Genomic DNA, 25695 nt, shown 5'->3' with positions numbered 1-25695 from the left:
CATTTTACCTTGACTTCTTCAAGTTGTGCAGTCTCCTCTTTTTTCCTCTCGGCCCAGTCCAGGAACTTCTCTCTGAACAGCGCCGTCTCATTGTGCTCGGACAGCCGACCAAACAAAGTCCAGCTTGGACGACCCTCCCCCTTTCTAGAAGTCACAGAGAAGAAGTGATTGAAAAGGAGTCACTTTAAGCAGCTGCAATTGCACGATACCACCACTAGGGGCCACTGTTACACAACAAATATCATCAGCCAACTTCAAAGCTGACAAAGCTGCATCACAAAGTATATAAAGAAAACCCCAGGGTGCAATAAATCAAAGTACAACATAAGATGCTCACACAGGGACGTCTTTATCCGTGCAGGAGGCGTTTAAAGGATTCACTCTGCAGTTGCTGTAGTCAAAGCTGCCGCTGTAGAGCTGTTTACCCAACTTCACAGCCACTTTTCTATCACCCAAGGGCACATCTTTTCCATGCCAGACATACACCTCGCTGCCAAAATCAAACACCAAAACCTGGTGAGGACAAGCAGGGAGGGAAGACAGGGAAAGTTTAGTTCATTAACGTCGTTACATCTTTGCCATCTGCATCATTCATCTTCATCTTTCCTCATTTGTCTTTCTGCGCCGTTCCGCGATGTTTCCAGCCAGGTGTAAAATGGATCAAATTTGCTTTCCACATTTGACAAAAGCTTCCCAGAAAACATGAGGTCATAGCTCTGGTGTGCGACTGTGTTACCTCTTTGGAATTGAGCAAAGAGACACTTGGTATGGAGGCCCAGGCGTCCTCATGAGGCACCAGCTTGTCTCCCTGGAGTCTGTACACCCCGTTGGAGTCACACACTCCGCTCTCGTAAAGCTCATCCTCCTCTGGTTCCCCGGCTCCTAAAACGAAAACAGAGCCAGCATTAGGTTTTCATCAGACTAATAAGAAGCCATTAAAAAGCACTAAATGAAGAGCCTCAGGTGGAGGGAAGCTTGGAGTGATCATGTTAAAGGTAAACAGATGGTGGATACAATATGACATGATATGATTCACTTTGTTGAGCCCTTGAGGGGATTTCTCTTGGAGGAAAGTGCTGCACGTGTACAGAAAGCAGGTGACATGGCAAACCTCTGTATTTGGTTTTCCCTCCCAGAAGGCTCCAGAACTCTTTGGCCCATCTGCTGTCCGTGTTGATTCCCTCTTCCAGTGTCGTCACCTGTGGCGCTTTACAGCCCAGGTCCCTCTTGGCCTGAACAAACGATGCCATCTCTGAAGCCTGGCCGCACAAAAAGACATTGTAAATGTTTTAATGCAGCTTGTTTTAACACCCAAAACTGACAGGTGACTTTGTCTCTCTGGGGGTTATTTTCCTCACCTTTGCCTTCTCGATGACGTTAGCAAACTCTCCGCTCCACATGAAGCAGTGTTTTGGCGTTATGAGCAGGAAACAGTCCCCGCTGTTCAGAGAGTGGGCTGTGGGCTCCATGAGGCGCACCTGAACGTGCCGCCGTCCTGCAGAAATTATTAAACAATCAAATTAATGCAGATATTCACTTTCAGGGAAATAAATGATTGATATGAATCTGTAAAACCTCACAGTTAGCTGCTCTAACATGTTTAGGGATGTCCTGATCAGACTCAATCAGAATCAGACATTACATCCTGATCAAGATATTTGGTGTGTGTGTGTGTACATATATATATATATATATATATATATATATATATATATATATATATATATATATATATATATACATGATTTTTATTATATCCATAATAGTTTACAAGAAATTGAAAAAATTCTCTATTCTGAATATTTTCTACTGTTGTGTACAGAGTCAGACTGTCTCAACCACACACAGAAATAATGCAAGGCATGACATCACAACAGTGACACTTTTGGTTGAATGCGGTTAAGTAGAGCAGATCATGGAAGGAGCTTTAAGCTGGGAGCGCGATTTATCAGAATAGAAGTATCGGATCGGGACTTGGTATCTCCAGATACTAAAAATCAAATGACTGAGACTCGGGGGCAAAAATACCTGATCAGAACATCCCTAAAGATGTAAGAAAACAAACACGGAGAACATTCTTTGGTGACTGACCTTTGATGCGAATGAGCATGAGCTTCTTGAAAGGCACAGCGCTGTTATTGGTCACAACATCGGTGGACTTCGTACTGCGCAGGTTGACCTTGCGGAAGTTTTCCTTGCTGGCGAGACCGGCCAGGGCAACATCTGCCAAGTTTGATCTGGCGTGTTTTGCCACTTTGATGAAGAGAAGACAAGAGAACACAGTTAGACATCGATACACAGCTGAGGATTTCTGATCATGAGCAGACATGTAACTGAGTTAAAAAACAAAAGAGGGTTGTTTTCTTGATCTGGCTGCTGTCAGAACTTCCTCTTGTGTAACCTGTGATGGGGTAATTGAGGTCAGACCTCTCTGTGTGGAGTATAAACAGAGAGAATTCAAATATAGGAAATAACGCTGCAGTGAACTGAACTGAAAACCAAAAACACATCAGAGAATGTCAGGAAGCTAACTTGTAATCTCAGACCAGCCTCAAACAAATTCAGTGAGTGACATCAGCTTGAAAGCAAACAGGAAAATGCTCCCAGGACTTTAAACAAAGTTAGCTTTCTGTTTTGGACATATTTCTGACTCTGGATGCAGAATCAACACGAGACATGAGTTTTACAGTCTGAAGTGTCAGCGTGTTTGTTTTGTCTGAGCATTTTTGAGATTTGCATCCAACTGATTACTATTTCACAAGTTTATCTTCTTTTTTATCTGTGTTAACAGATCCATGCATGTCAGTATAATGAATAACTGGTGATGTCATCTCGCCACAGTAACTCACTGTCTGTAAAGTTACAGTAAACAAACAAGCGCAAGGAAAGAAGCAGGAGGTCGTCTCAAGGTCCTCTTTTATCAGTACTCCTGATAAGCAACTGCAGGCCCTGAGATATTGACCGTTACCTCCAGAGGAAAAATGAGACTGGGACTGATTTTGCTGGGAAGCAGGATAAAAGGATGCATCCTTGGTTTTGTTGTGTCTTTTAAGTCTCTTTGGTATCTTTGGTGTACAAGAGACGCCAAGTAAACAGCTTAGAAAAGAAACGTTTCTGTTACTACCTGAAGTCTGTGAGGTGTTATTATTTTAATCACTGTATGGTCTTGAATCTATTTTTTTCCATTTTCTTGAGATTGCTTCTAGACACCACAACACTCACAACCCACTTACGCCACGCGGAGTCATAATGCATCAAACTGTGGTCACAGATCGACCTCACTAAGGAGAAACTTTTAAAGCCTGACAGTAACTAAGTAAGAAATCTTACTCCTCTCCACTTGGATCCTCTTAGTCTCCACTGTGGCTACGTTAAGCCTCTGCTCAGTGTAGACCTGTCGGATGTCGTTGCGGGCAGCCAGAGCCCGTAGAGGATTCCTGGAGCCCTGATTCCTTCTGGCTGGTCGCACCGCTCGCTTGTGCTCAGCCACGGCTGAGTCAAGCCTGAAGATAATCCACACAGACAGAGGGGACTTCAAGTTTAAAACAAAAACAAAACAAAACAGAAAGAGCTTAAAAATGTTCCTGCTGTTGTAATTTTTCTCACTTTGGTGTATTAGCCTGGATCTGGCTGAGATCCTCCTCAGTCAAAACCACACTGGAGTCCTGGAGCGTCCCAGGTGAGACAGATTTGTAGAAGTTGCCGAATGTCTCATCATCATCAAGAGTCATCACTTCTTTCTCAACTTGTGCTGTCACTTCGATGGTGGATGGTTTGCTTTGGCTCACACCTGATGAAGATACAAGAAAAAATAATTATTTTCACTAATTTCCGTTTTTTTTTAGCTGGTTTCTGTTCATGGTAAAGGGACATCAATGAGGCCAAGGTGTGTGGTCGCAGTCAAATAGAATTTACACAAAATGACAAATTCATATCAAGCATTAACACACCTGACCAGGGATACAGTAATAACTTGATATCACCTTCCATACTGAGGCTCTTACCTTTACTGTGGAGCTTATCGAGGAAGGACTCGAGCTTGTCCAGCCTTTTATCTCCTTCCACCTTCACATCAGTTCTACTGGAGATCTCTGTCCAGCCAAAAACAAAGTGGTAACGGTTGAAGATTAAAAACCTGACAGAAACTTAACACTTAAAAATCTGCTTGTTAATGTATCAGGCGTATTATATAACTCATTAAACTCTTGACTTGCATGATAACCAAGAGTTGAGGACAATGTCAGATACCTTCATGAGGCTTGATGGGTGTGGCGTTACACTTTTTCAGAGAGATGAGAGGAGACTCCTCCTTTCCTGTGTCCGTCACGAGACCTGATGGAACACGGAGAGAAAATCAGATTATTCAACAAATTTCACCTAAAATGTCAAGGACACCACACTAAGTTTCAGAATCCACTATTGTCTGAACGTCATGTTTTTGTAACCAAAAGTTTGTGACTGCAGAAATATTGAAGTGGAGGAAAAAAACAATAAACTATTTGATTTCTTCTTTTCAAAAAGGTCTTTGAATGAAGTTGAACTGGGCCTGCTACTGTTTAGTTTTCTGTAGATTAACTTTTCATCTATTGCTCTGTAAAAGCTTAAGTCTAAGCAAATTTTTGATCTCACTTTTTTTTCTGTATGTATTAAAACAAGTCAGTTCACAACCTGCCAAGGAAATGTGGCTCATATTATATGCACATTTCACTAAATACAAGTCATGATAACTTGCTCAGGATTCAGTTTTTGGAGAGAAATACATTTTTGGTTATCCTAAGCAGGACTTAAAATTAATACCATTTTAGTTTTTAGTTGAATTTTAATCAGAAACCTAAAAATGAAAATATGTTTAAGGGCATTTCTCCCATTCTCCATAAAACATCTGCTAACCAGGGACCGACAAGTAATTCCTGCCGAAACGTGCCGAGTAATTAGGGCTTAATTTTTTTTTTTTCTTTTTTTTTTTTTGGGGGGGGGGGGGGGGGGGGGGGCTTTATCTTCTGCATTGTTCACTTAACACAAGTTTTAAGACATTTTATAGTATGACTAACACAACAAAAGAAAAAAGGGACACTGTGAAATTTTACTGACCTCCAGTTGTCAGTGAGAGTAACAAACCATACAGAATAAAGTGATCAAGGGGTATGGCTCTGCGATCCACTGGATGGATCTTTGGGGATCAGGGGATTTGGCTCAGGAAAAAAAAAACGCATTTTGACTTTTGCTGGTTTTAAGGGAGAACAAGTACAAGTTACTTTATTCCCTCTGTGTACATGAAACTTTTTTTTTTCTAATTGCAGCCTTTACAATTTGAAATTGCATTCTATTACATTGCGAGTTGTTTTAAAATCGATTAATTGTTCAGCCCTACGTGTAATGACGTCACCAATCAAACCAATCAGCTCGACAGTCCTGTGCTGATATATACTTGGTCAATATTTGCCTTAAAAATAATGCTCAAAAATGAAATCAGAGCCAGTTTTTTTTTAACTTAATATGAGTCACATTAACCTGACAAAGCCAGAAAAATGTCCTATTTCAAGATATCAAAAGACAAAAATAAAGCTAAAATTGCTTGTAAAGAGTGAAAAAAATCTGCCAACGGGGAAAGAAAATGTACAAAAAGTTTCTTGAAATAAAAACGAAGACTTGTATTAATGAGAAACAAAAGAAAATTATAAAAATATTAAAAACATGACAACTAAAAGACTAATTCAAAGCTAAATGTATTAGCTTAAAGATGACTCTTACTGAGCCAAAGTCCAACAATAGCTCAGAGTTTTTGCCAGGTTTCCTCCCACCCTCTGTCACACCTTGCTGAGTACACCGTGTATTTTTACCTCTCTTGGCCATGCGTCCGGCCACAGTGAACTGGACTGAGTCATTGGCTGCTCCTTTGCCTTTGTTCTTCCACTGCTCCTCCTTGTCTTTCAGGATCTTCATCCTCTCCGCCAGCGACATTTTTGGCTCCAAATCGACGGTGGACTTCTGTAGGCACATGTCAATTCAGTTTTAGATTTGGCATAAGGGCTTGTTTAAGGAATGTAGGTCGTGCACTCTGCTGTCCAATTATATCACAAAGGATAAGACGGTAATGAGGGTGCAGTGAAGTAACTCCCAGTGAGGCAGAAAGGTTTTGTAGGGTATAAAAAGAAGAAATAATTCAAAGAGAGCTGACCACTGATCCCATTACTTTCTAATTATTTCTGAAAGAGTGAAACTTTTCCAGATAATGACTGCCAGAAGTTTCTGCTGCATGACTCAAACCATATTTTACAGAAAAACAAAGAAAGAGAATGAGAGGTTCAGGCATTACATGCCAAAGCTCCTGATTTTTAAACACTGTATCTTGAGGGATTAGCCAGGTTTCCAAACGTGATTTACTCCTGCTGCCATCTTTGCACCTGAGCTCCACCATTAAAAATGAATTAGCAGAGGTTTACTGGCCCCCTGTTCCCCCTGGACCCCAGGAGCTGTTACAGTAATTAAAGATATTCCACCTCTAAATATTTGAAGCGTTTTATGACCCTGCATCAGTTTTTACGGGCTACTTCCCCATAATTCTCAGCTAATAATGAGCAATTCACGGTGTGTAGTGCAGCATGGGTGCTGAGCTCCTTTCTGTGTTTAAGAGTCTTACAAAAGCTCACAGGCAGAAAAACAAGAAGCAATGAAAGATTCATAAATGTATATTCAAAACTCGCCTCACATATATAGATATAACTACGCCACACTTCCAGCATAGGCTCCAAGTGGTCAACCTAAACACTGTCAGACAGCCAAATAAAAAGTATGAAAGCGGCATTGAGCTGGGGCTAAGATCCTGATGCTGTCAGTGTGGTCTTTGTTTCGGAAGAACACATGCAAATAAGCTGTTTATTTCCATATTAATCACATGGAGTTAAAGCACTTTGTCAGTGAATGCTTAGAGAATAAAAAACAAAAAAGGGAAAAATAATCACCACAGTCTGCCCTGGATTGTTTGATCTTGCATAGCTTACTATGCCAGTTACACGTATTAGTTGATGTCATTTAAGATAAAGTCCAGCATGATAAAGTGTCCCTTGTAAATTCAAAATAAATCCATAAACTGTAATTTTTAAAACATCAATTATCTTTGAGAAGCTGTTAGTTAGCCTGACTTTCACCTGACTGCATATTAGCAAGAATCTCACAATACGATACACATCACGATACTTGTGGCCTTGATACGATAATATCACAATATCACAATATTGTGATAAATTGCCATATTCTACCAACTTCACTATTTGATTGAAATCAACTTTTGTATTTTATTGTGTTCAAATAATCACAGTCAGATGCAGTGTTTCATACAGACACTTGAAAAAACGAAGTTTATCAAATTTGTCACTTAAAATACTGCGACAATAAACTAATGTTACAAAGAAATTATTGGGGAAAGACATGGTCAGTTGGTGAAACTGATAAATGTCACATAATGTAGCCAATGTTATTCATAAAAAAAATCTATTATTGCAGAAAACATGACTATGATTATTATTTCATCAGTCTACTACACTGTAAACAATTAAACTTAAAATGATTTTAAACTAACCGACCCAAGAATAGAGCGAAAAAAAATTATGTTTACGGCATCAAAACCTACATCATCAAGTTTAGCAATAAAATATTTTAATACACTTTGAGATTATATAAATTATACAGTTTATGGGAAACATACAGCAGAGTAGCTGTATCTTCGGCGCCATCAACTATAATGGAGATATGGAGGACGTATTGTACTCCCAACTCACCTAAATTATGAATTTTTATTTTAACAAAAATATCAATATTGAGAGTTGAAATATTGATATTTAATCACAGGTCAAAGTATTGTGATATATTGCTTCATCGATATTTTTTCACATCTCTAATTAAACTGTTATGAAAACATGTCTGTCATACTCAGTTGTCAGTATCAGTAGTTCACAAAGTGGGGTGCGTGTGTGTTTTGAAACACTGATATTGGAATCACAAAATGCCTCCCAAACGCAAACAACTTTTAACAATAGCATATTTCACCCATTATTCAAAAAATGTAAATAAAACAAGGGGTTAAATTTAGAAAAAAAACATGCAAACAGAAAATTGTGAAAATGTCTATATCTCTTTGTCTGCCTAAGGAGACTTAGCTAGCAATATGTGCTACCCTTTGGTCTACACTAGCAACATGCCAACACGTTACTTGAGAAAGCGTTACTTGATACCATAGATACTTTTTCAGGTTTATGGTTATTAATTCAGATTCTAATGCTGTTTGTGTAAATGCTTATGGGTCAGTGATGAAATATTTGCACTAATAGACGGACATATTAACATAAACAAAGTACAAAAAGTGAGACAATGATTCCTTTGATGTAACAGCACTTTTTGGCAATAGACCTTGTAACATAGGAAAGTCTGTTTATTTCGTTTTCAAATGGTGCCACTTTGAAAGGAACATATGTTTTTGAGATTATGTGTGTTGCGTATATGGAAAATTTGGCAAATCTAAGTTGCTATGATGCTTGGTTTAATTGTCTTGTGGCCCCAGGCACAGCACCTGTGAGCACTGGTTCCTGCTACAAATTGCCTTTGCTTTTTCCTACTAATTTTATGTATCATCCTGGGTATGTTGGACAATGCTTTTGCTGATGAGCTACCTCTGAACAGAAATCTCTTTATAACAAAAATGTAGCCAAAACACTGTGTGAGTAACACCTGTGAGTTCCTGTTTTATTTCTCTTGATCAAATGTGTCACAAGCTTCACACCAAAGCCGTACAGTAGAAAACTGTTCCCTCTAACAAAGTTGTGCTTAAACGAAACAAGACAAACCTTCAGTAGGCATTTCTTTTGTCTTGTTTGTTGCATTTTGTGTTGAAATATTAGCCTGATGTGAAAATAATTACATTTAATTATACACGCAGAGACACGCTCTAAAGGCTAACCAGAAGTTAGCTTTTACTGGTTTCATGACAAAAGAGTTTAAGACATGCAGAGCTGTTTTCACAAATGTTTTGAGGTCAACACAAGTTAAAAAGTGGGTCTGTTTTGAAGTCTATGGGCCTCCAAATTCAATGACTTCATGCAGGACAAAGACAAATGTTCACTGTGGGAGAGAATCCTGCCATAAGCTGCTACACGCTTCCATACCTGTTATCTCACACAGCCCCTCCAGCCAGATGCCCATCTCTGGAGTCAATCAGTGAAGGGAAATACCTCGGCCTGACAGGACCCCAGGGAGAGGGGAGGGAAGGAAAGGAAAGAGCCCGGCTCTAAAACCCCCACAGGAAACCATTTTTCTCAGCCCTGCCTTACTGTACAGTGTACTCAGAGCTTCGGCCAAAACCACTGACACAGATATCGACTGGCGGAGGGGCCGGCAAACCACATCCATGTAGCAACAGTCAGTGTTGACAGCACTGATTTCTGAGTTGTGAGTGTGTGAAGTTGTTCAGAACACAGATAGAAAAGCAGAAGAGAAAAATATGATTGATAAAGTTCATGCAAAGACACACATTACGTGTGTTTACACGTGCACAAACTCACCTGAAGGGGCGGGGAAAGGTTGACAGGCAGGTGTCAGAGTCAAAGAAAGGGGTAGAGTCCGCAGGTGAGGACAGAGGAAGCTGGAAAGAAGAGGAAAAGATGGAAGTATAGAAGGAGCAAGGGAATAGGGCGGGGGAATTATGAGAAGCGGGGAGAAAGAGAAGCAGGGTAACATAAGACCACAACAGCTGGAGTGAGTGAGATTTAGCATGGATGACTGAAGGAGGGAGACATGGGTCACTTGAAGGCTGGGATAAAGTTTGAGAGGATGGGAGAGAAAGGAAACGGGAAACAGACTGTTTAGAACAGTGGATGTGGAGGGCAAAACAAAAGAAACTGGAAAGAAAAGCTGGTATAAATCAAGAGCGGAAAGTCTTATTCCTCAGGAGAGAAAGTCGACAAGCGATCTCCTTTTAAGAAACTCCAGGTTACTTTTTTAAACAAATGTTCCTAAGTTGACTGAACTGAAATCTAAGTGAGACAGTTTTTGTATTACTTTAGTAAAATCCATCTTGTCCACTCATTTCATCTGCCCCATATGAGTCACATGTCGAGGAAAAATGTCTTCTTTTAAAATCTTATAAATCACAAATTAGGTCTGTATTGCTTGTCTGAAAAAAGGCTGGATGTGAAATCAGTTTTTTTCAAAACCACCAAAAAAACCCTCACAGAAGCTCTAAAAAGTTGGCAGAGAAAGCAAAAGTTGCTTTTCCAATGATTTTCCTTTACATCGTTGCCAGGGGTGTTAGAAGGTAACATGAGTGTCACCAATTGAGACTGGAAGTAATGCAGTCCCATGACTTGTCGATGTTTGATGTTTGACAATGTGTGTGTGTCTACAAAGAGTGGAAACCAGTGGTTCTCAAAGTGGGAGTCACAAAACACCGATAGGAGGGTCGACTTTTTACAGGGGTTTAATTTTGTATTTGTATTTGTATTTTCTATTATGTTGGCATCAGTGGTGGCAGATTAGTAAAGATAACACATTTATGTACAAAGGTCGTCTTATCCTCTATTGATCTGCTAAATTAAGATGCTTGAGTCTTTTTTGGTTCATTCTTGTCTTTTTTTGATATTTGGCCTCTTGTATTCCCACAGCAGAGGGTCACCACTCTGCAGCACTGCTATTTTGAAGGTTACAGTCTGAAAAGTTTGTGAACTCTTGTTGTAAATGATAGTTTGTTTTCTTTTGCAGGTCATTAAGAGGCATCAGTATTCATTTCGGTCTCCTTAATCGCCAGTCAAAACCCCTCACAGGGGTTTTAAGTTGATTATCCCTCTGTTATTGTCTGGGAACCAACGTTTCCAAATGATCTTTAGTGCTTGATGGACTGGATCAGACCAGTTTTCAATGAGTCATCACTGGAAAACAAAACCTAGTCATTAAGTAAACCCCAAAGGATTTGTAAGCAAACTGTAGAATCCACAACAGTCTTTGTGGACAGCACACATGAAATCTGTTATTAGCTGTGCTGTCAAAACCAAATCTACAGCAGGGCCTCACTTTAAAACACAATTGCGGTGTGCAGAACAGCTTAGCAGGTTTTTACAGGAAACATCTGGAGTTGCTTGAAGGTGAGCGTGTTGTGCATGCATGCTGCATTCCCAGGTCTCCCACATATCAGCCAAGAGAGCGACAACATCTGCCCCAGCTTTGGCAGCAGTGTGAGATAAAAAAGTGCAAGCCTGAACGAGAAACCAGCATCCTTTCCTCAAGAGAGGAAGAGAAATGTTACAAAATAGTTCCATCATGCGAGTAAATGCACCGCAGCTAATAGCATCAGTGCCAATAGTTTAACCAAACCATGTATTATCTGTCATGTGAGTTATATCCTCACAGTGCACAGCAGGTTCCAGACAAATTTACAGGCAGTGACCACAGATAGACTTAAGAAGGAGACATCTGCAGACACCCGTTTGGCTCCCGCTCATGCATGTGAGTGTTGAAGATGCAGTTTTTGTGCCACTGGTGGAATCACGCTAAACTCTTCTGGATTCTGTGTTGATGTTTCGTTATGTAGAAAGACCACACTCCATGTTCGAATGACTTCACCTCTCAGTTTTTTCTGGTCAAGCAGGGATCTGTTCACATTTTTGGCTGACTTTAGCGTTTTTTTTTTCAGACTAAGAGTGGATTTACTTAAAGGTTAGGTCATCACTGGATGAAGAATGGGCCCAAACCAGAAACACCCCAAAGACTCATTGATCAAGAGATAGTCTACATGAATAAAAATGACATCATTGCAGTTTTGGGGATATCCATGCTGGGTTTTCCACGAGTGTAGCACTTTTTTTTTTTTTACTTAGACTGTCTATGCAACGTTAATAACAGAGTGTGTAGATGTTTTTCCACTTAAAAGCAAAGCAAGGGTGGTCTTGTTTGCTAAGGAGGAAAGCATGTAGAAACCTGTGTACGCCTGTTATTTTGTGAATCTTAAAATCTGACCTATATAAAGCTGACCTCGAGATGGTTTTGTACATTTATGAGGCAGTGAAGTCTCAACATAACACAAAGAGCTGCTGGTTATTTGTCTAACTTTAAGGAAAGGAAGGTGCCAAAGCCCGACAAAGGAAGGAGGCATTAACTTTGGGAGGTTTGCAGGTGTTTGGTCATGGTGGAGGGTTTTATTTTTACAACATGAATAGGCGTGTCCCTCCTTCTCAGTGGGAGGCAGTTTCAGCCCTGGATCTCTGGATTTGGCACCACCACTCCCAAATCTGCAGCCCCCCCCCCCCCCCCCCCCCCCTCACACTAACCTCACACCCTGTTGGCAGCAGCTCTGGGAAATAAGCTGATTCAGCAGAGGAAGAAATTGTTTCTGGAGCCAAATCGTTTTTTTCTGAGGGTAAGCCTGAACATATGGCAGGATCTTCTCATTACTGCATCAAATACAATGCGCTCCAAGCAGAAACAGACTGTCTTTGTGAGAGACCTGTAAGTCAGATGAAGAAACAAGGCAAGGTACCTTTTTCTTCCAGGCATTTTCAGCATCGTGGAGCTGACCAAAGCGATCAGCCAGAGACGTTTGGATCTTATCAGCTGGGCTGGGTTTCTTCCGTCTGTCCTTCTTCTCAGATTCAGAATTAAACTCCATCAGTCTGAAAAAAGGAAAAACAGATTAGGTTTTCTCTTAATTATTGACAGCAGTCTTTTCATTTTGTTTGTTTGGTTTGATGTTTTTATGTGTTTTTTTAAATTTAACACAAATTGATGAGAATTTTTGAAGTTGCAGAACTTTCAAGAAAACTGTAACTTTAGTAACAGATCTCTCAGTTGATGTTAGTTTTGAACTACAACTTGAAGCGCTGTGAGGACTACTCACATGTCATTGATTGCAAATAGACCTGTGGTTGGAATCAGTAGTGTCTCCTTCAAGATGAAAATGTTTCCCATGAGCACCCATCACCAACTGTAGTAAAGACATGATTCCTGCCATGGTGTGCATTTGTTTTGGAGAGTGCGGACCTTCTTTTAAAACTACTTCTCTTGATCCCACCCACATATTTTGGTTATTTCCTAAGTTAAGTTTTAGAGGGAGCTTTTCAATGCCCTGAAGAAGGTTTTTAAAACCTCACAGCAGCAATACTGGGAGTAATACCTGAAGGTTTGGACAGAAGAGCAGACAAATACCTCAGACTATACTGTTTACTACAGCCTTAAAATGAATAACCATCAGATGGTTGAAACCAGAACCTTCCTCGTACAATACACAGATTCAAAAGGTGTGGGATGTTAATCAAATGGAGCAGACCAGTCTCACTAAGGCTTCATAAAGCCATCTTTTGAAAAGATGGGAACCTATGCTACTGTTATGACTACAATAATAATACCTATGGGTGATGCAAAAGCCTCCTGTTGTATATCAAAATGCTGTCATCTAGTTTCTGATCTGGATTTGCGTCTGTATCTTATATTCTGGGGTGGACATTAACTTTTTATTTTCTGTCTGTTATTGTTTTCTTTATTTTTTTTTATCCTATATCACCTGTAAAGGTTTGCAAAAATATAAAAATATACAGCTGGAAAAAAAGGAAAATAAACCTTTTGAAAAAACTTCATTTCTTAGTATAAGACAACTACTGCATTTCATGCTTTTTTTTTAGTTACTTATAACTATTATTTGAAAAGCGACAAGCAAACTTTGTAAACTCCACTTGTAGCATAGTTTAATGACAGAAGCTGAGCAGACTATCTGATTACTGTTACCCACAGCCAACAAGACAGATGAGTAACTTGTGGAGTTAGTTAATCCCCATTATGTTCTACCAAAGCTTATCTACAAACTCCAACCTCTGCAAGCGGAGCAAACATAGCCTTGCTCTTCCTTTCATTGATAGACTCTCAAGTTTTTCTTAAAGAAAAAGGCTACATCTTGCATCTCACTGCTCAACTTTGCCAGCTGGCGTAGTGTTGTGAAAGGGACCCTCAGTCTTTGTGCTTTTCTGGCCACAGTTACCAAAAAATACCTTTAGAAATAATTGATTTTGGCACTGATAATCTCTTTTTAAATTGTGGCAAATAAATAACAGTGAGGCTATTTCAAGATCACTCACAGAGTCCTCCCACTGCTTTTAAATTCTTTACTGCAACAATATTTAAGAGCCAAACAGGCTGTCAGGACCTCACCAGGAGATTAAGATGTGTATCTTTCTTGGAGATTAAACTTTAAATCATCCTCAGTTTCTTGTGTGTAACTCATGTTTTTTTCAACCTCGAGAACCCCTCGGGACCCCTCATCTGATAAAGTTCTGCACATGAGTTTTTTTCTACTGCTTTTAAAAGTGAAATCCTTCAAGATGAAATTGTCTTAGAGTGTTTAAAAAAGCTGATCCAGAAATGTGGAGTTAAGCACTTTGACCCATCTGCCAGCAGACATAATAAATCCTGTCATTGAAACACTTGAGTGCTTTTGTAGGTCACACAGATGTACCAATATTCATTTCAGTTTTCTAACCAGTTTAAACTGTAAGCTTTGTACTGTTATCTCTTTCTCACTAGAATTGCACAGAGGAAAAACTTCAGTTTCATAGTGTGTGGTTTGTTTGTGTACATCCATTGACCTCTGCTTGATAGAGGAGCCCAGGCTTCCGTCCAAACTGCTCTCCAGCTCCTCAACATCCTCTGACACCGAGGACGTCTGCTCCAGACTCTCGACCGGCGATGGGCTCCGCATCTCCTCAAAGCTCCCCCCGCTGCTGCTGCTCCCCCTCTGCTGTGTGTCCATGCTGAAGCTCCCTCCATCTGTGACATCCTCAGTGAACGACTCCTCCTCTCTGTCACTCTCCCCATTCACCTCCTCCTCTAGGTCCTCCTCCTCAATTTCCTCCTCATCCTCTTCCTCCTCCTCCTCCTCCTCCTCCTCCTCCTCCTCTCCACTCTCATGGTGGCTGAGGGTTATGCTGCTCTGGCGAGCTGGGGGCACGCGCTCTGACGATGAGCCCTCACTTTGGTCAGACTCCAGGCTGGTGGAGCGGCTTTTCTTCAGGATTCCCTTGATGCCTCGGGGGCCGGAGTCTTGGCGCTGCAGGGAGGCCGGCTGGTAGGAGGGAGAGGGTGGGGGAGAGGCGTCTCTGCTCTTGCCAAAATTGGACGTCTAGTGTAGGGAGAGAAAAACAGAATTAAAGAGTTATTTATTTTTTTTCAAATACCAGTTATAAGATTTTTAACTTTGATATAATGCTGACTGAAATTTGACATTTTTCTCCCACCTAAAGAAAGAAAGAAAACCCTTTGCTAACTGTTTTCTCAATAAGCAAATATGTTATCAAATGCAAAAATGAACCCGTACTCCTGATATAGCAACCAGTGTTGCAGTGTTTTCTGCTCAGCAGCTGTTTTGAAGAGACTCAGGCTGAGGATGACAGAGGAGGATTCAAGGGAGATAAATCAGAGAAGAGTAAACATGAAAGTGGACTTAGAACCACAAAAAGTCAAACAATAATGATAAGGGGAAAGACTTGAATGAAAAATCAAAGAGCTGATAGGAGTGGACAGTTTCCACAAATAAAGAGGTTTCCTCCTTTAACTTTTTCGCAACTCTCGCTAAAAAAAACCAAATCCTGTAACTTTAACCCATGGAACTGTGAAAAAGTAAATTTCGACAAAGCTTTCTAAATTAAATGTCAACACACAAACATGGATAGATAGTGAACATCCAAACACAGCCTTTTGTGTGTGCTCTATATGCAACCGCGTCGTTGATACATCAGCAGCTGGAACAACAGCAGACGTCCTGCTGACAGGTAAAGAGGTCACGAGGGAGTGTTGATTTAGGAGGAGATAAAGGGAGAAACAGAGCGTGAGCTGGGTGTAGACGGGTGTAGGAGTTCAATGCTAACCAGGTGGTCGATTTAAATTCAAAACAGCAGGGAGTGAAATAAGAGTGTGTGGTGCTTACAGTGTGTGTACATCTGATTACATGAGAGGATCAGTCGAGGAGCTGGCTGACGTAATTACATTTTATACATGAGGTGTGTGTGTGCATGGGTGTATGTGTGTGTTTTGAAGAACTGTACATCACTGACTGACATGAATTACAATCTACACTAAAGCTTCAGAAACACACAGCTAAGCAAAACCAGATCCAGGAGGAGGATGGAGCCAAAGTTAAAGGTGAGTAAGAGCGTTGGAATTAGCTCAGAAGTGCTGGTCAACTTGGAAATATCATCTTTCCAAAACAAATTCCAGCGAGGTTACTTTTACATTCACCCTGAGTAATGAAAAACACGTGACAAATCACATGCTTGCAGAGTAGCCCTGTTTCCACCAAGCGGTCCAGTATGGCTCAGTACAGTTCGGTATGGACTGGCTCAGTAAAGCCTGATCCTGTTTGCGTTTACACAGCCAACTGTGCCCCCTCTTAGTAGGTTGTGTGCGGCAGCTGGATACTAATAGCTGTGTCAGCTACGTAATAGCGTGACGCTATTGCAGTGCCACACAGTGTACCCCACGAATAAATCCAATGAAGCAGAGAAACGCGATGATGGAAGACATCCAGAAATTCATCTTCTTTATAATTGGGATGTGGCTCTTTAATACAAAGTGCAATGAAGCTTTGTTTCAGAGAAGGCCGTGTGCTGCAAGAAGAAATACAGCAACTGCTGTTACATGGGAAGTGACGATTCTTTCAACCAATCAGTGGACTGCAGTGTTTCTAGCTCCACCTTCTTGGGTCGGATTGGAATGTCTGACTACCCAACAGAAAGGGATGGGACGGTACAGGTTGGTTGTTTGGGGACCTGTCCTGGTTTTAGTATAAGGAAACTCCACAAAATGCGTGCCGTACCGAGATGAACCAAAATGAACCACTTGGTAGAAACAAGATCGATATGATTTTTTCGGAGTTGATACAGATAACAATTATTAGTAGTCAAGGAGACCAATAACTGTTATTTGGAGCTGATGTTTGTTTGCAGCAAAAGTGAAACTATTGGCATCAAAGTTTTGATAAATACAAACCCCAACACTTAACTTTCTTTAAATGCCTTAATGCACATGTTTATTAAACAGCTTCCAGGCTCAGCAGCATGTCTTGTAAAGTTAAATAAAAAAATGAAAAAAAAAAGGGTCTGGGATTTTTATTACAATTTTGGGAGGGTCTGCCGCCTAAAGTTGCTTTCGAAACATATATCTTTTCTCCAGATCTTCTCCACTCAGCAAAACTTTTTTTACTCCCTGCAGTGTGCGTGAGCACTGTGCATGCACAGCTTTCACTGCTGATTGGCTGTTATCTGAGCCATGGCCAATCAGATGGTACTGTGGGTGGGACAATGCTGTAGACAGAGTAGTGACTGCAGATAGAGAGGCGCAACTGCAGCAAAGCCAAAATAACACAGTTTTAATTTTTTTTTTTTATCGGCCGTCAGATTAAAAATGCTGATATGCCATAAAACGCTGAATATCGGCCTGGCCAATGATCAGTCTATCCCAAGAAGAAGTGGGGCTTTATAATATGAAATGGGACCAAAGACTGACCTTTTTCTCCTCTGTGGTGACAGCATTTTCTCTCTGCTCCTTCCCTGTAAGTCCATCTGTGGCATCTTTGTCATCCATTGCTTTGCTTCGGCTGAAATATTAAACAACACAAATCATTATGCTACAACACAAAGACTGATAAATGCACACACACACGTTCATACACAAGAGGACCCTTTAGAAATGTCAGAGGAAAAGGACTGCCTTGCTCAAGGAAACCCCAGCAGTGATGTGAACTGGCAGCTCTACAGCAATCAGCCCACGCCCTGTACTTTGCTCTGTACCATGACTTCATCTAGCTACTCTTTGTTTCCTGAGCCCCACCAGAGTGACACCTCAGTTAGCCAGTTGTACCAGCATGAAATTTATCTGTTATTGATACAAGGCCTGTGGTTTGGCTCCATTTTCAAATAAGAGAGCTACAAACCAAACTGCAGTACAATACCACTAAGGTAAATAATACTTTAAAGAGGGGGTATTCTGCTTTCTCATGTTTTAAATATGGATATAAAGTAACAATGCTGGATGGAATACTAAACTTCAACTTGCACAATTCTAGACTTGCTGAAATTTCTCTGCCTGTGCTAGGCCCCAACAAGGCTGGCCAATCAGAGGGACGGGGGATTGTGGAGAAGAAACCCTTAAAGAGACAGTGCCTAAAATACAGACAGAGGCTGAAATAAGGTTTTTCTGGAACACCTATGTAAGAACAACAGGGATTTTACAGCTTTAAATCATGTAAAGCTGCTACTGAGGTACAAGAGGGACAGTTCAAAACTTCTAAAAAAAAGCACAATACCCCCTCTTTAATGGTAGATGCTACACTACTTCACAGGACTGTATTTGTTTTGCTTGCTGACACAAAGGGTGTTGCCAAAATCAATAAACACTGATTTTCAATCAGAAGGACTCTGAGCCAGCATGAAGAATTTGAACATCATTCATACACCAAAACAAACACTGATAAGAAAAGTAGGTCCAGATCTGATGAGATTGTTTTTCACCTTTGGAAAGCAGTGATACCCAGGTATTTTACTTTCACTTTGAGCTTCCTCCACAGCAGATTTGTCCGAATGAGTTGTTGCTGTAATGGATGTGCTGAATTCTTTGAAAAGTCAGAGACCAAGTGCAGCTGCTAAAAGCCAAGTTTAATAATACAGCCTCTGACACGGGAGGAAACAGAGAGGAATGAACTTTACTTTTAGTCTACCAACGATCCACTCACACACTGTAACACACTCTAGATCTATAACCCCTGCAGTTACTGTGCTAAGTACAGTCTGGCTCGCATTGCTGCTGCTATTAAACTCAGTCTGGTTTGCATCCCCATGGCGACCACACAGCTCTGACTGTTTGTGTTTATGTGTGAGCTTCGGGTGCACGTGTGTGTGCGTGAGAGAAGGTGTTTGGTATTAAAGAAGCTCTGCAGGTTGATCTGGTTTATCTCTGCAGTGGATGACATCATTGCACAGCCCTTTAAAATTGTCTGTAATTACCTCTGTGCCCTGTTCAATCTGTGTGTGTGTGTGTGTTTGTGTACAAAGGTGATTTTAACTGCTTTGTTTGGCTGAATGTAATAACCGTCTAAAAGCTTTTCTTTTGGAGGTAGGGTAACTTGAGAAATCTGTTCAGAAGTTATTCCTGCAGCAATCAAAACAGACATCAGCCTGAAGCTTCCTACCTGGTGGTGGACTCCTCCTCCTCCTCTTCACTGCTCATCAGCCGACACTTCAGTCTGTCATTAGCACGTCGGCTCCTGCTTCCATCCTCTGTTCCCTCCTGGTCCTACAGGGAGAGGGAAAAAAGTATCTGTTACCTTCGAGTCAGGATTGCGTCTGAGACAAATCCTGCTGAAGTCCTCCACCAGCTGTAAAGAAAAAAACTCATGATAAGGGAAGTGAATGAATGAACAAGGCTCCACCTAAACACTAAAACTGTTAACCCTTGCTTGAGCTCCTCAGAGTTCAGAGGGAGTGATTGTGAAGTATTTAGTTAGGGATAAGAGCACTCTGAGTGCAAACAGTAAAAGTTGAACAGAGAGAAAAGAACCGTTGGTTCAACATTTTCCACATTAAAGTGAAACACCCTTCAGGGAGCCTTTTTGGTCGCTTTCCTACCATTTGTTAGGTTGAAATTTATCTCTGGGACTTTACAGCTGACATAAAACACTCTGTTTTTGAATATTTTTTTCTCATATATTATTATTATTACCTAGTTAGAATTCTTATGGAAAAATCTGCTTTCCAAACTCAATAACAAGCCCACTCCCAGGCTTTAATCACAAAAAGAATTAAGCAACATTTGCAGCCATAAAAACAAATGCAAATGAGTCAAAACAATAATTCATAAAGAATGCTCCAAGGGATCAAACTGCCTTTTTGTACCCCGAGGCTGTTTGGAATAATCTTTGCCTCTTCCATTAGAATGATCCTCTTCGCAATAAAAATTCATAAACATCAGCACTTATAGATATGCGCAGCGTGAAAATGTCAATATCTGCTGGGAGTTGGTGGGAACTGTGTAACAGTATTTATGAAAAATATCTTGTTCTAAGTGATCTGGGAGACAACAATCTCAGTGAACAATAAAGATAAATTGTCAAGAGGAACTATTACTGTGGTAAGTAATATTATAAGGGTGGGAGAAAAAAATTGAAAATTCATTATAACAGGATTTTTTTGTTTGACAATATCAAAATTGGGATTCTTTGTCAAAAAATCTTCTATTTCCCAAATTCAAATTCTTCATTTCAGTCTTTGTTAAACCAGACCGGAAAAAGTTTCCACTTTTCTCCAGCAGAGGGTGAAATGTTTCTCTCTGACTCATGTGATGTGCATTTTATGAGAAAATATGGCCCCTGATATAGACATATAGACATTATCATCATAATTTAACTTTTTCACATGCTCTGGTGTTGAAAAAAAGCGAACTAAACACTGCAAAAATCGTAAATATCCAAAAATCGCAATTGAAATCAAATCGGCACCCCAAAAATCATAATATAATCGAATTGCAGGGATAGCATATCGTCCCAGCCCTAATATATTATTATAACCAGGGTTTAAATCAGTCTGAGGATGTCCAAGTGTTAAAATGTGCAGTTCATGAAATGCCCACCTCAAATACTGAAATATAATTAAAACAAGCAGATTTTTAGAGCAAAATAAGCATAAATTTACAGTCTGGTGTAAACAAAGATTAAGAACATGAAGGTGTTAGCGATAAAGCTTAAACCCTACCTTTACTCCACATCATTCCCCATACTACCAAGAATGAAGTTAAGTTGAATTTAGCAAGTACTATGGCAGGAGAGGACAAAAGGCTTCGAAACTCGGGAACAGATTATTGCACACACTGAGACTATGTCCATTATTACATGGGGGTGAGTATTGACAAGAACCTCTCTATACAATATGCCTCACGATATTTAGGTTATGACACGATACTATCACAATGTTTCACAATATTGTGATAAATTGTGACATTCTACACAGTTTACCAAGAAAATATGGAGATGAGATATGTAAATCAAAATATTATCCCAAATTCAAAGGAACAAGGAAAACATTGATGTCTATGGCATACTTGCTAGCTCATAACAACAAAAATCCACAGTATGAAGTTAAGAAATTAATTATTTTAACTATACTTTGAGATGAAATTTATTATATGGTCTATTGGCAACATATGGGGTAGTAGCTCTTTGGTGGTATCTACCGCTGTGGAAGTGCAGAAGTCGTATTTTACTTCACACTCGGCTGAAAAATGTGTATTTTTCTTTTTTTTTTTAAATATCAGTATTAAGAGTTAAAATACGGATATTGTATCGGAGTTCAGAGTTCAGTGATATCTTGCTGTATCAATATTTCTTTTACACCCCACATGTAAATGATCTGAAAATTAGCTCTGTGGAGGTTAGCTCTACAGACCAAGGAGATGAGATGCTCACAGCTCCAGAACAAAGGAGCAAACCACACTAAGTGGGAAAAGTTGAAGAACAAGATGCTGCCCAATAACAATATGCAACAGAACAGAACAGTGAGTTTGGCTCTTATATTTGTGAAAATGTTAAAGAAATACTTAGACCTAACAAGACAGTGAAGCATTAATGTGAAGAAAACAAGAAGCAATACACATTTTTCAGCAGATGTTTGAACAGCTTGAAAGATACGACCATAGGGATGGAGACTATGTTGATTGTATGGGACTGCTACTTTGTGATATAATGATATTAACCATTTTCAACCCAATTTAGTTGTGATGAATCAGAAATAGCTCGACACTGGGAAAACTATTCAGACATTCTAACAGACACCTGTTTTCATGACCTTGCGAGGAAGACATGATCGTAATTTTTCAATTTCCGTCCGTCTTTTAGCTTTAACTAAACTATGCAGTGTGATTCGTGCAGCTGTGTGAGACATCTTGTCAGTAAATGCTTCACCAAGACCCTGGGGTGTCTGGGAGGGGGAGATGAGTGGGTCTCCAGCTGTGAACTAATGACAGTTAATCTAATGCCCTTTATCCCAAAAAATACAAACCAAAGCTTTCACAATTAGAGACCTCTTCTAAACAGGCTGATCATAAAGCAGGGACTTATTTTCCTCTCAGCGTGGATGCATCAAAACAACACTGATATAGTTTAGTTCATACGCAGTATAAGGGAGAATACCAATGAGGCCTCCTCAGGAGTCTGCACATTTATTGCCTCCATCCGTGCTGCAAAGCAGATGTACTGTAACCTCCTGATCTGCCCCTCCAGCCAGAGACACTGACTCACCAGCTCTCAGCTGGGGACTGGAAGAGAAATGAGTGATAAGGGAAAAGTGATGACAGCAAAGGAGGGGGGGGGCGTCTGTCACTACCGATGACTTTCAAATGAGACGTCTTTAAATAACAGAGGCCTAGGTCAGAACAAAGAACAGTGAGGGAAGAAAAGAAGTCATGGGATAAAGAGATAGCCTTGAAAGTTTACCCAGCAGATTTTTTGGTTGGAGAAACTTTTGGCCATCTGGGTTCACTTGGCGAACCTTGGCACAGCTCCTGCTCCGTCAAGGCCAAGGAAGAGCAGCTATTTACATCTAATATCATGAAACCCAACCACTTCTGATTCTTCAGCAGCCTGGGGTGGCCAGATAATCTGAGATTTAAGCACACATCTATTTCCTTTTGGATTCAGGGCTTTATCAAGATGTTGTGCCTGGATGGATCTTATACCTCCCTGGATCTCTTTTTCCCACCACTGCTTTAAAAAGACCTCCACTTACTGTGTATGTGTGTGTGTGTCCTTGTGTGTGTTTGTGTGAAGTCATGACTTTGGCCCAGTGTGCACCCAGGTGCAGAGCAGCTCTGTGTTGTGTAAAACAGCTCAATTTGTTATTAATGGAGCAAACTTCCCAAAGGGGGTTTTAAGTGTACACCAGCTGCACTGGAACAGACAGTGAGTAAATAAGTGTAGAAAAATGGAAGGTATTGCATCTGTGGCATCATTCATCAGATAAATGTATGTTTTGAACCTTTGATTTAGTTCAGGGTGAGCTGTAGACTTTGGAATGTAACGCTGGAGCAAAGAGGGAGGGGACGAGCGCTGAGGTGAGAAGCATGATGCATCATTGTTGACAGCAGAGACATTTGTCCGTCAGTGAAAACACTTTAAATGGCCTTTTCTTGGAATAAACAAAGACAATGACCACGTCGCAGAAGTTTTAACATTTTCCTTGTGAACAGTGCTCAGTGAATAATAATACATCTTAAAATTATCATCCTTTCATGCCTTAGCAGAACAAAAATGTTATACAGACTTAGCACCAAAAGTAAGAATGTTTGTGTTTGGATAATCGTTGTTATTGTAACGTTAAACTGTTTGAGAGCCTGTTTATTTCTAAGGGTGCATGGATATGAAAATTTTGACCGATACATATCCGATATTAATATTGTTGTTAAGGCCAATAACTGTTTTTAACCGATATCGATATTGGTAAAAAAAAAAAAAAAAATCTGAGATGATGTGTCGATGTATTTCAGAAAGAAAGAGCAGTACAATCGTGAAAAAAGACGATCATGGAGAGTATCAAAGTATGGAGCACCCGGGATAAATGCAGTCAAAAAAGGACATTTTGTCTTCTTTTTTGGATCAGAAACAGGAAGAGAGACATAAAGAAAGAAGGTCTATCATGCATCCCTAATCATTTCACCTTTAATAGTAGCCACATTTGTAAGAAAAGAACATTTTTTGTGATAAGCAGCAGAGCTGAGTTTGTGGCATTAATTTGTCCTAATTTCACACCTGCACAGAAAAGATTATGGTTAACCAAACAGACAACCTTATAATGAGTAAGGATTTACTGTCACCACCCAGAGGCTTGCTCAGTCTCTATGACTGTACTTAAGTCCCCTACCTAAGAGGCTCAATACTATGACATCACCTCCACCTCCAGAATACTCCTCCCATTGAGCACGAGCTGGGATAAAAATCAGATGGTGGATCCTAGGTATTGACATCCTGCCCCATCCACTGCTTATGAAAAAGATTGTGAGGAGTTTCTAAGTGATCTTAAAAAAAATCTTCACTTCTAGATGCCTGATTGTAATCCAAAACTTAGAATGGGATTACCCAAAAAAAAGTTATTTCAAAATTTCTCAGCTTCCCAACAGGTCAGACAAGAGAAGATTGATTGACAGCACATCAAAGTCTCTATGACAACACCACACCGGCTGAAGAAGTTTAGTAGTGAGAAATAAAGATCTGTGTTTCTCTCTGCTGAAAACGAATTCTGTGATTAATTTTGTAGTGACGGTTGACACAGGGGCCAAACTGTCAGACAGAAAAAGGACAGAAGAGCAGAAGAAAGCTAAACAGGAGAGTGATAGAGCACAAGATAAAGGCTAAAACATGAGCTAAACTGTCTTTGATAATGTTCATTTCAACCCACATGCAGCAGTTGCTCGAGAGACCACCAGGTCTTCACTAACATTACACATTACAGACACGTCAGAGCACTGTGCTGAGAGTAGCACTAAATATGGCTGGTAAATAAACTACGGTACAAATTTACAAAGTTGGCCTGTTGTCATGTTTTTCAAAACAAACACACACCTTCAGAGTCATGTCATCATGACAGTATGAGTTCAGTGTGACTTTTTGTCTCGCTATTCTCCTGCCTCTGATATTTCAATGCAGTAAAATTAGTCAGAAGAGCTCCAAAAAAGACTTTATCAAACAGTTATTTGGCTTTACTTTTCAGGAGCTTGCTGATCATCCTTTGGAGTCTATTGTACACCAGCTTAATGGGAAACCAGGTGGATGTGAATGTCCAAGAAGAAGACTTGTGTCAGCCAGCTAACAGCAAATGATGAAACAAGTTCCTCTGATTTCTCCTTTTTTGGTCAGTGCTAACCATCTCCCTTCTTCTCCTGCCCTTCACCAAAGTCACAGTTACTCCTCCTAGACTAGTCTGTCCACTGAAAGCAGTGAGACCAAATGAAAAACAACCCATCCCTGTCACCTCATTAGGGAACAAACAAGTCTGTCCACTCATGTTTAAGTAACAGAGCCATCTCATTCTGATGGCTTAATGTCATGTGTTCAAATTCAAAGCTTCTATAGTTAATGTCAATTATGGCACACCCATTGCCCATTGCCTTTGCTTATTTTGTCCTGTGTCTAATAGTTTCATCCTGCCCTAGTTTAACAGTCATAAGAATTAGAATTATTCTGTGGACAAAGCTCTCTCAGCAGCATGCAGATGGGTAAATGGATCCACTGTTTGGAAAGAGTCACTTTCTAAGCTGATATAGTTGTTGTACAATCCCTTAAAGGGGGTATGTCAATTTCCCATAATCTGAGTATTGGGTATAAAGTAATTTTGCTAGATGTCCATGCTAAATGTGTGCACATTTTCATATCACTTGGTATGCATATGGTGAAGTAATCATTGAAACTGTGAGTAAATGCTCAAAAAGTTCTGCTCTAACAAAAGCAGGTAATCTTCACACGACTTGCTAAAATGTTGGCATCACCACTTAAGAATCAACTGACTGGTTCATATCACATAGGAGGAGTGGGCCTCAAACACCAAGGTCTGCCCATTGCTCTGCCCATGACAGGCCTCCAGACCGCTGGCCAATCAGAGGGAAGGGGGTTTCTGGAGCAGGGTGCCTTAAAGG

General features: G+C 40.3%; 1 protein-coding gene across 1 annotated transcript in view; it reads right to left on the bottom strand.

Moving 5' to 3' along the window:
- svild (supervillin d) overlaps positions 1–25695 on the bottom strand; it is a 67117-nt gene that overhangs the window by 7521 nt on the left and 33901 nt on the right. Inside the window, exons 5-19 of the mRNA XM_074663548.1 lie at positions 19211–19314; positions 17530–17620; positions 14616–15148; positions 12521–12653; positions 5841–5988; positions 4249–4332; positions 4005–4091; positions 3607–3790; positions 3331–3503; positions 2092–2253; positions 1359–1495; positions 1112–1259; positions 737–882; positions 338–513; positions 9–144 (exon numbers count right to left, since the gene is read on the bottom strand). Coding sequence (XP_074519649.1) covers positions 9–144; positions 338–513; positions 737–882; positions 1112–1259; positions 1359–1495; positions 2092–2253; positions 3331–3503; positions 3607–3790; positions 4005–4091; positions 4249–4332; positions 5841–5988; positions 12521–12653; positions 14616–15148; positions 17530–17620; positions 19211–19314 — 2442 coding nt within the window. The remainder of the gene's footprint in view (positions 1–8; positions 145–337; positions 514–736; positions 883–1111; positions 1260–1358; positions 1496–2091; positions 2254–3330; positions 3504–3606; positions 3791–4004; positions 4092–4248; positions 4333–5840; positions 5989–12520; positions 12654–14615; positions 15149–17529; positions 17621–19210; positions 19315–25695) is intronic.

This window comes from Halichoeres trimaculatus, unplaced genomic scaffold (genome assembly GCF_033239565.1).
Source record: "Halichoeres trimaculatus isolate MK-OKI-2021-1 unplaced genomic scaffold, fHalTri1.1 fHalTri1_scaffold_23, whole genome shotgun sequence".
Lineage (NCBI taxonomy): Eukaryota > Metazoa > Chordata > Actinopteri > Labriformes > Labridae > Halichoeres > Halichoeres trimaculatus.
The sequence above is the reverse complement of the archived record's forward strand: the minus strand, read 5'-3'. Positions and strand labels throughout refer to the sequence as shown.